This window comes from Pseudoliparis swirei, chromosome 20 (assembly GCF_029220125.1).
Source record: "Pseudoliparis swirei isolate HS2019 ecotype Mariana Trench chromosome 20, NWPU_hadal_v1, whole genome shotgun sequence".
NCBI lineage: Eukaryota > Metazoa > Chordata > Actinopteri > Perciformes > Liparidae > Pseudoliparis > Pseudoliparis swirei.
Window position 1 is genome coordinate 28,235,508 of NC_079407.1, and position 9,116 is coordinate 28,244,623.

Below are 9,116 nucleotides of genomic sequence, written 5' to 3' on the forward strand. Positions count from 1 at the left end.
AACTGAAATATTGCAAGCCTTTTATTCTGATTTATTGCTGATTATGGTTTACAGCTTAAGAAAACTCAAATATCCTATCTCTAAATATTAGAATATCATGAAAAAGTATACTAGTAGGGTATTAAACAAATCACTTGAATTGTCTAATTAACTCGAAACACCTGCAAGGGTTTCCTGAGCCTTGACAAACACTCAGCTGTTATAAATCTTTTTTTTACTTGGTCTGAGGAAATATTAAAATTTTATGAGATAGGATTTTAGAGTTTTCTTAAGCTGTAAGCCATAATCAGCAATATTAAAAGAATAAAAGGCTTGCAATATTTCAGTTGATTTGTAATGAATCCAGAATGCATGACATTTGTTTTTTTAATTGCATTACAGAAAATAAAGAACTTTATCACAATATTCTAATTTTCTGAGACAGTCCTGTATATAAATATTTATATAATAAATAAATGTATATACATTTATATATATATATGAAAACACATCTTTTCCGACTATATCTGGATTAAAACACAGATTTGCATTTCAGTGGCACTGGGATGGCATTTATTGTGGTGCTTGTGGTTCGACTGAGTTGAGGAAGTGTTGCTTCCTGTGTTCTTGTTGTTCTTGGTTTGTACTCTAGGTTGAATGCACTTATTGTAAGTCGCTTTGGATAAAAGCGTCTGCTAAATGACATGTAATGTAATGTAATATACAAAAATATATATACATTTATATATTATATATATATATATAAATAAAGGTAATGCAAAGCGAGAGAAGAGAAATCAAGGGGAAAGCAGCACGAGGCTCTCTGAGTTCTTCCTGCAGACACACCGATGGTTCTCTTCTCCCGCCTGGTGGTCACTGGTGGTACTACAACTACAGGTGGCGGATCGTAGCTGCTCTACAAACTGGACAAAGGCGATGACATCTGACACTAAAGAGCACGAATGTAAAGATAATTTACAAGAATAGTGTGCAGGGTGTCTACATGAATAAACAAGTGAAATTTAAGACTTTTTAAGACTTTTTAAGACCACGTTTAAATAAAATTTAAGACCTAACTTTTGATGGAAATACAAATCAAAAGTGGAAATATACATTAATCTAAACACACTGTTTGTTCAAAATGAACAGTATGGTGTAATGCGAAAGGATAACACAAAAATGTCATTGCTGTTGTAAATTATATTTATTAATACAACATTTTCAGAACATTTAGGTCCCATGAACAAATGCTTATAACATCAAGTAAATATATTTAAAAAAATACGGGCAACATAGTTCCTTTTGAACAAAAAAATCTATAAAATAACATAAATAACAATTCCAGCTGCTTTTAAAATGCAAATACATTTACATAATAGAATGTGTGTGTGTGTGTGTGTGTGTGTGAGAGTGAGTGAGTGAGTGAGTGAGTGAGTTCTCATGTCTCTATGTGATGGATGGATGTGCACAGGTTCATGTCTACTCCTGAGCTTTTGTAAATATACTAGGAAAACAATCCTTTTCAAACTATATGAATACAAAAACTTCCATTTGACATTTGGTCCATTCTCCTGGAAAAAAGAAAAAAAAGGCAGACATTAGCCAAACAACAGTCACCACATCTCTTATGACACCACCACTTCAGATTAATGTCAGACTGGATCAATATGAATGAAAACTATTTTTACAAATTAAGCAACGTGAGCCATCCCTTGAGCCTAGTAATAATAATAATAATCATTTAATTTATATAGCGCTTCTCTAGACACTCGAAGTCACTTTACAGTCCAGAGTCCAGTAGTCATACACACACACAGTCATACCGGTGGTGGTAAGCTACATCAGTAGCCACAGCTGCCCTGGGGCAGACTGACGGAAGCGTGGCAGCCAATCAGCGCCTACGGCCCCTCCCCCAATCAGCGCCTACGGCCCCTCCCCCAATCAGCGCCTACGGCCCCTCCGACCCCTCCGACCGCCACCAACATTCATTCACATCCATACGAGCCGGGGTGAGGCTGCGCTGCATGTCTTTATGATGGTGGGGGAAACCGGAGTACCCGGAGGAAACCCACGCAGGCACGAGGAGAACATGACGAGAACATGAGGAGAACACGAGGAGAACACGAGGAGAACACGAGGAGAACATGCTCCACACAGAAAGGACCTGGAACGACCGGGACGCCCGGGATTCGAACCCAGGGCCTTCTTGCTGTGAGGCGACAGTGCTAACCACTGAGCCACCGTGCTGCCCACTAGTGAACACTATGTAGACATATTGACAGGTAAACACCACTCTACTACCATTATAAAACTATTTTTAATTAGTCTAATTAATGTGTAGTGCGCCTATGCATAGCTGTTATTAACTTGACACATGAGTAAAGCTTAACTATATGAAACACATACTCATATACAAGAGGATAGTTAATACATATATTTATGTTAGACTTACTTTGAGGTGCTGAAGTAGGTTCTGGGCGTGTCATGGCCCATGAGCTCCACAGGATCCTGACTGGACCTGGTCATTTCACCAAGAGCACATGAAGTCCAGCTGTCTGCTCGCGGTGGTCTGGTCCAGAGTCTCGTGGAACAGAATGAAGAACGCACTGCAGCGTTGGTCTTCGGTGATGAGCTCTTTGTTGCACGGCGCTGGATTTCCTCCGGTGACCTCCAGCGTTGTAGTTGACGTCGTTGCGGGCGGCGGAGCAGCAGCTAGCGGCGGAGCAGGAGCTAGCGGCGGAGCAGCAGCTAGCGGCGGAGCAGCAGCTAGCGGCGGAGCAGGAGCTAGCGGCGGAGCAGCAGCTAGCGGCGGAGCAGGAGCTAGCGGCGGAGCAGCAGCTAGCCCCGCGGGCTGCTGGCGGCCTTCGCTAGTCTCTGTGCTTCTTGCTCTGCTCGTGAGATTCCACCGCTGGAAAGTCTCGCGACACATAACGCAGCTTCAGAAGCATTTCACCCACCGTGACCAGAAACACTCGTTCTTTTCAAGCCGTTGTTGAACTTGCATCCCCCATGTTTTCTAAACTAGCCGATGCTTCACGTTGTCGGGGATGGGACCGAATACGCGGGGCCCCTTCAGGGCTCCAGACTGCGACCAAATGGTTGCATTTTGCGCCTAAAATTAGACACAGTGCGAGTAAATTTTTCATCAACTCGCGCATGCGCGACCAGTAAATTAGCAGATTTTTTTTGTTTTTGTTATTAAATATTTTTGTTGCTGACAAACTTGTTCTACACTTCAGCCCACTATAGTTAGCGGTAATGCCTGAATGACTGGTTTGCTAACCGACATTAACTCCAGAAGAAGAAGAAAGGAGACGAAAACCGAAGAAGAAGGCTGGGGGGGGCTAATGTGTGAAAAGAGGCGCATCGCAACGGAGGGCCGCAGAGTGAGAGGTCAGAGGTCAGAGGGGATCCTCACCACCGAGCGGCGTCCCCGTCCCCCGAGTTGAATCTCTGGGTCGACTCAGCCGACTCTCACATGTCTGCCCCTAGAGATGCTCACGCTAAACACATTCCATCGGGAGCAAAGAGGGGTTTGATAACGTTAGCGGAAGGATTTAAGTGACAACATCCGGTTTTGCAAAGTTAGCGGAAAGAACCACGGGAAACAACATCCGTTTTTCAAAATAAGATGTCGACAAATCATACACGAACATATAAAAGTAAACAATGAACTGATTTTGTATCTTTATAGATCGTTTCTGAGATTTAGCTTAAATTAGGCTAACATTAAAACATTTTTACTGGACCAAGGAAGAGTTTATAAAAATTAGTCAGTCTTTTGTATGTTAAGAAAAGTCCTGTAAATAGATTTCCCCAAGAGTTCCAGGAAATGAATAATGCAGATGTGTTCCATACATATCTGAAATCTCCTACAATAGCAATCAAACAATTTTAATGTATCAATTAGGACATTTTTCAAAGTAAAAGTCCTAAATGTTTAAAGAAATCGGTAATTTATTTAATGTTTGAGTTGCTTTACATATGTATTTCCTCATAGTCCTAGGCAATAATGCTACACAATAAATAGAATGCTTCAATCGACACCGTGATCGGTGATCGGTATTATCGGATCGGAAGATACTGATTTCGGTGATCGGTGATCGGTAATCGGCAGATACTGATTTCAGTGATCGGCACCAAAAACCTGATCGGTGCATCTCTAGAAACCAATAAATGTTTTGATTGGCCACATCGAAGTGCAACATGCACATGCTCAAGGTATGTTTTCTCTTAAAATATGTTTACACTCAATACAGTAACTTCTGAAAGAGTTCTCTGTTGTGAATGTTTTGCAGTTCATGAAGGCAAACAGGCATAAGATTGTATATTGTCAAATTATTTATCAGTAATACAGTAAAAATGATGGGAAAACTTTGCAAGTCGATTTATAGTGTGCGCCCCTAAAATTTTAAGTTAGGGGCCACTGTGCTCCTAGTAAAAAAAGTTAGTCTGGAGCCCTGCCCTTTAAGAGAAGGGGCGTGGCCCCGGTGACACCAGAGACACCGCAGAGCGACCGGAGCAAAATACGGACCTGGTGGAACAGATTGCCTCATATTCGTAATGACATGACACCCAAAACATTTAAGACCAATCCAATCTGAATTTAAGACAATTTAAGACTTTTTAAGGCCTTATTTTTTGGAAAAGCAATTTAAGACTTTTTAAGACTTTTTAAGGACCCGCAGACACCCTGGTGTGTGTAAATATACTAAAAGCATGCTCTCTTCTTTCTAGTTATGATTACATTTTTACATTATACAGCAACGACCACTTTGTAGGAACTACTCGTGGTCTCTTAAATCAAGTAATTGTAGTCGAGGTTGAGAGAGACTAAATTAATGTTTATTGTCTAAATTATTTTTGCCTTAATAAATGATATATCTACAAACAACCATGTCAGGGGATCATCAGGAATACAGATAAAACAGCCTAAAAAGTATTTAAATGTAAACGCATTTAACGCATGCGCATAATGAGCTTCAATCCGTCTGTTGTTGGTCGTCTCTCTAGCAGCATGTCATTCTGTCTCTAGTGTCGCGTTAACACGACTCCGAGCTCCGTCTCGCGCACCGCAGAGCTCGGATGCCGGCGTGTGCGCGCACATCGGGGCGAAAAAAAGTCACTTGCACCCCCCCCCCCCTGTGTACAAACCCTGCACACAAGAAGATAAATGTGTATTCATAAAGAATCAGTGTGTGTGTGTGTGTGTGTACCTGGCCACATCTTGAGAGTTATTGGTCCTCGCTGCCTCCAGGAGAGCATCGCCTTGTTATTGCAAAAGCAGAAACAGAAATCATTCAAAAGAAGAATATAGGGAACTCGAGTCCACATCAATTCCCCTAATATTATCTTTCATTAATGTTATATATTAAAAATATGCTGTACACAAAGTGATGAACCACAAATAGACAAAACAATAACAAGAGGTCAGACCACACAGGCTGCCAGGAGATGAAAACCTACCCTTGTCATCAGAGTCTTTCTTCAGGCAGAAGGCCACCGCTGCTGCAGACAGCACCCCGATGGAGGCCGCTCTTGCCCGGCTGGATGCTCCTCCACCTGCCCCCTGGCTCCCCCCTCCACCTCCACCGCTGCTCTCCTCCCAGAACTGGTTGCTGTGGCGCCCCCTGCTGGCCAGCGCCGCCCACGAGCCGCGGCGGTTCTCCAGGCTCGACAGCCATCTAGGGGCGATGTGGTGGTACTGCACCGAGGGGTTCACGGGGATGGCAGCGGCGCTCTCCTCCGCGGCTAGAATGCCGCGCCTGGAGACCCGGGAGGTGGACACGATGGGGTTGCGGTTGACCTCCGCCGGGGTCTCGCGCGCGCCGCGGCACGCGCTGGTCTGGAGCACGCGACTGCACGGCGACAGGCTGCGCGACCTTCGCGCGATCAGCCTGGTGGGAACGGACGATAACATGGCGGCGGCGGACTCACGCGACGCGCGCGAGGCGAAGCTCTAAGTGGGGAAGTTATTCCGGCGGGAAAGCGGCCGGTGACTCCTCGGTGTCTCCTCGGTGTCTCCTCAGTAACTCCTCGGTGTCTCCTCGGTAACTCCCCGGTGTCTCCTCGGTAACTCCTCGGTGTCTCCCCGGTGTCTCCCCGGTGTCTCCTCGGTGTCTCCTCAGTAACTCCTCGGTGTCTCCCCGGTGTCTCCCCGGTGTCTCCTCGTTGACGACGGCGTGACAAGCGGCTCAATCGCCTCGATTCACAGGCAGCGACTTGACGCCATGGCGACCAAAACAACCGCTTCGCCTCACCGTTGCGTAGATGTCACTAGAAGCGCGGTGCATTCTGGGAAATGTGGTTTTACTGGAAGCTTTTGCGTCTCGCGCTCATGACCATTGCGTGCCGGTGTTACGGTTTAAGAAGCGACCGTGTCGACTGTGAACCGAACGCGTCCGGTGTTGTCATAGTTACAGCCTGCTGATACAGAGAGGAGGAGAACACGTAGCTGCCCTCGGCAATGACGCATTGTTTAATTAGTATAGTATATAGTAGTATCTATATGAGAGGGTTTGACACTGTATTGCAAAATTTAACCAAGCAGGCATTCACGAGGACAGCTATACGGGTCCTCTATCCTATTTTTCGAACGGACGCGTTCGGCTGAAAAGTCGCCAGTTAACACGATTGTCACATACTTCCGGGTTCACTTAAAATCACGTGAAAGTTACGGTTACGTACGTTAATTTGTTTTAACTTATTATATGTACATTATGTACATGTTCTGTATTAATTAGTAACATTAATTAGTCACATTACTGTTATTATCGCGCTGTTTGGTCTTTAGTTTCACACCACATCTTTATTTATTGCATCAGAAAGCTGTTTCGGGTTTCTGGTTCTTTCGTAAACATATCAACACAAAAGGACCAGCACAAACACACACACATACACACACCTACACACACACACACACATACACACGTGACACACGTTCGATGACACCAGCAGTTGTTGTGTCTGCCCGTTGACAGTTCACCTGTTCGGCCGCCAGAGGGCGTCAGAGCGCAGCGCCGTCGGAGGGACACGTCATCAATATGATATTAAGACCCGGATGAACCTGTTATTCCCCTTTCAATCAGGAAACTGACAGCAACATTGCAGACTGAGAGAAAGTGAGACATTACAACACTGCTCTGTCAAGTTAAGACTGATTATCATGACATAATAATGTGTTTTAATTCCAAGACAAAACTATCACTCTTTAATTCACTCTTCTTGTCTTATCTCATGTGACTCGGTCCTTTTATCTCACTTCTCTTTCTCACTATGACAAAGAACACACTGAGCTCGGGTTTGTTTGTTTGTGATCTGCATTATTGAGACTGCAAAAGATAGAAAAGAGGATGAACAGGTCAGTAAACCTGATGGATTAGAAATTATTAAAATAATTATAGTATCGGGAAACGCACACACACACATATATATATGTGTGTATATATATAAAATATATATTTTATATTTATATACATATGTATATATATACACATATGTATGTATATGTGTATATATCTATAATATATTTATATAATATGTATAAATATATCTATATTTTATATTTATAGTATACAAATATATAAATATATATACATAATATATACATATTTATAATTTCAAAAAATGTGTTTATATGTATATTTAAAAATAAATGTATATATATTTATTATACAGCCACACTAAAGTTGTTTTCATTTCATACACACAACTCTTGTGACATTAAACCAGAGGCCCTTTTTCTCTGCTGCTATTCTTGCTGAACTTTCATGACTGATCTGCTTTCAAAGTTTATTAAATAATTCTAGTATCAAGAAACACACACACACACACACACACCAGACTAAAGAAGCAGCCCTGTTTTCAGAACTGCTTGTCCTTAAAATCCCAATGAAACTGCATTTCACGAGCACGTTCCTCGTGTTTTTCTAAATGTTCCTCCTGAAACGTGACGGCAGGTGTCCGTCCAGCTCTTAAAGCGACGGCTCATCAGCCGATGAGAGCATCACTCTTTTATTCAGCAGCCGGACTGAAGAGTGACGCGGCGCCATTAAAGATTTAACAATGTTTTTGTGCGACTGCAACACGAGTCGAACCACTTTGACATTATTTAAACGTCGGCTGTAATTTCTTCCCGTGGCTCACGAGACATGAATCCAGAGGACGTCATGAAGACAGCGGCAGGGTAACCGGCACGCCCTGCATTTAAAGTTCAAGACATTTAGCAGTTTAGTATGGAGGACTTAAAATATCTTAAGTATAAATGAATAAATACAAGAATAAATAAATAAATTCTTAAATAAATGAAGAATTACGTGTGGACACATAAATAGAGACATAAATAATACAGAAATGTAGAAATTTATTTATTTAATGATGTCTCATTTAGGTATAACTTATATTGATTTATTCCTGTATTCATTTATTTCTACATTTATTTAAGCATTTATTTATTATTGTATACATTTATTTATTTATACATGTATTTAAGCATTTATTTATTCTTGTATTCATTTATTTAGACATGTATTTAAGCATTTATTTATTTATTTATTCCAATATGTATGTATTTATACATTTATTTAAGCATTTATTTATTTACTTTTGTATTTATTTATTTCTACATTTATTTAAGCATTTATTTATTCCTATAATTATTCGTGCATTTATTTATACTTAAGACATTTTAAGTCCTCCATAGTTTAGATGTTTTATGTTTGGATAAATATAGAAGGCCCTCATCATGAGAAACGGACCCTTTTCTTCCTGCCTGTCCCAGGAGGTCAGAGGTCACGGTCTGCAATGGAACACTTTATTTATATTTATTCCTAAAACAGATAACAGAATAAATCTGTAATGTGCAAAGAAAGAGGGAGAAGTGGGCGTGCAGTCGTAGTAAAATTATACGTGTTTGTTTCTGCCTTTACACAAACGTGTGATTCTGAGGCGTCGGTTCCACTTTGAGCTCATTCAGCCTCGAGAAGTCGTGAGAACGCCCACAGACCACACCGAGGGAGGCCAGCAGACACACACACACACACTGTGTAACACACTCATGTGTGTGTGGGGGGCTCAGGAGGAGAGTTTATAACCCTGGAAGGATTCAATGTTGTATGACATATGACATAAATTATATA

At 41.9% G+C, this 9,116-nt stretch overlaps 1 protein-coding gene across 1 annotated transcript in view; it reads right to left on the reverse strand.

The window, feature by feature from the left end:
* Positions 1–6,249, reverse strand: part of clpb (ClpB family mitochondrial disaggregase) — a 47,472-nt gene extending 41,223 nt beyond the window's left edge. Inside the window, exons 1-2 of the mRNA XM_056442126.1 lie at positions 5,446–6,249; positions 5,196–5,247 (exon numbers count right to left, since the gene is read on the reverse strand). Coding sequence (XP_056298101.1) covers positions 5,196–5,247; positions 5,446–5,899 — 506 coding nt within the window. The 5' untranslated portion in view covers positions 5,900–6,249. The remainder of the gene's footprint in view (positions 1–5,195; positions 5,248–5,445) is intronic.
* Between the last annotated feature and the right edge of the window lie 2,867 nt (positions 6,250–9,116).